Source organism: Teleopsis dalmanni, unplaced genomic scaffold (genome assembly GCF_002237135.1).
Source record: "Teleopsis dalmanni isolate 2A unplaced genomic scaffold, ASM223713v2 unscaffolded_contig_2046, whole genome shotgun sequence".
NCBI classification, from domain to species: Eukaryota; Metazoa; Arthropoda; class Insecta; order Diptera; family Diopsidae; genus Teleopsis; species Teleopsis dalmanni.
Window position 1 is genome coordinate 1 of NW_024033428.1, and position 1,068 is coordinate 1,068.

Sequence of the window (1,068 nt, forward strand, 5' to 3'; positions counted from 1 at the left end):
GCTATATCAGAGTAGCAAATATTTTCCTCGCCGGGCATGCCAACGTCTATTACAGCAAGATTCTGACAACAAACACCATTACTGAGTGAATAAATACCGTTTTCGGTAACATCTGTTTCTCCGGAAATATCCAGTATACGTAAGTTTTTGCTATGCTTAGCGATCACTTCAAGCAAGTCATCGTTTGCTATGTATGGTACAAATAATTTTGTTAGGTACTGACATTTTTTAATTATTTCGAACATGTAATGCATATGCTCTTCTTTAACCCAAACACCTTTAAGATTAAGTACACGTAAGCCAGATCCTTGTGCTGCTATTACCTGTAATATTTTCTGGTAGTAGGAAAAGGGGAATACATCTGTCACGAGAAAAGTTACACTGCAATTGAGTAACATCTGCAGGCAAGTAAAACGCATATTTGCATCCAAATAGTCTGAGCAAAGTATCACGCGTAGCAGATCCTGATATATATTTGATGTAGCCCCACATATTTCTAGGTATTGGTTTATTTCCACCATGACAACTTCAATGTCAAGATGCACATCTGGTGCATATTTAGCATAACCCAAAGTAGATACAATCAAGTTGGCCAACTCGGCTAGTGCACCATCGCTAAGTGCACGCACGTCACACTTTTTCGACATTATCTTTTCGACTTTCAATTTTATTATATGAAATTTAAATAAAATATTTAAAGAATATATTTTTTTTAGTATTTTATTTTTGCATTTGTTTACATACAAGTCTGCCGGTTTCTTTTTATATTAAAAAAAAAGAAAGAAATTATTTTCTCAAAAAATGTTTTGTTGATGTTTATATATCTTGTCTTTGTTTTGCTCGGAGAAAGCTTTCTCCTAAGTTTTTTTATATTTATTCGCTCAAAAATTTCACATTACGAAACGTTCGATTCGATTTAAATTTTTGTTTTATTAATGATATTTTTATTATTCACACATTTTTCACTTTAATGCGGAACATAAATAAAAATTATATTAAAATTTTTTTCTCTAAATTGCGTTGTTTTCTGGTGTTTTTTCCAATTTTCATAGTCTCTGTTGTGCGTAT

At 32.0% G+C, this 1,068-nt stretch overlaps 1 protein-coding gene across 1 annotated transcript; it reads right to left on the reverse strand.

The window, feature by feature from the left end:
* Nucleotides 1-5: 5 nt before the first annotated feature.
* Nucleotides 6-647, reverse strand: LOC119664493 (the record flags this gene model as incomplete). The annotated part of the gene is made up of 1 exon (XM_038073967.1): nucleotides 6-647. A coding segment is annotated over exon 1 (642 nt), but the record flags the coding sequence as incomplete, so codon positions are not given.
* Nucleotides 648-1,068: the final 421 nt, after the last annotated feature.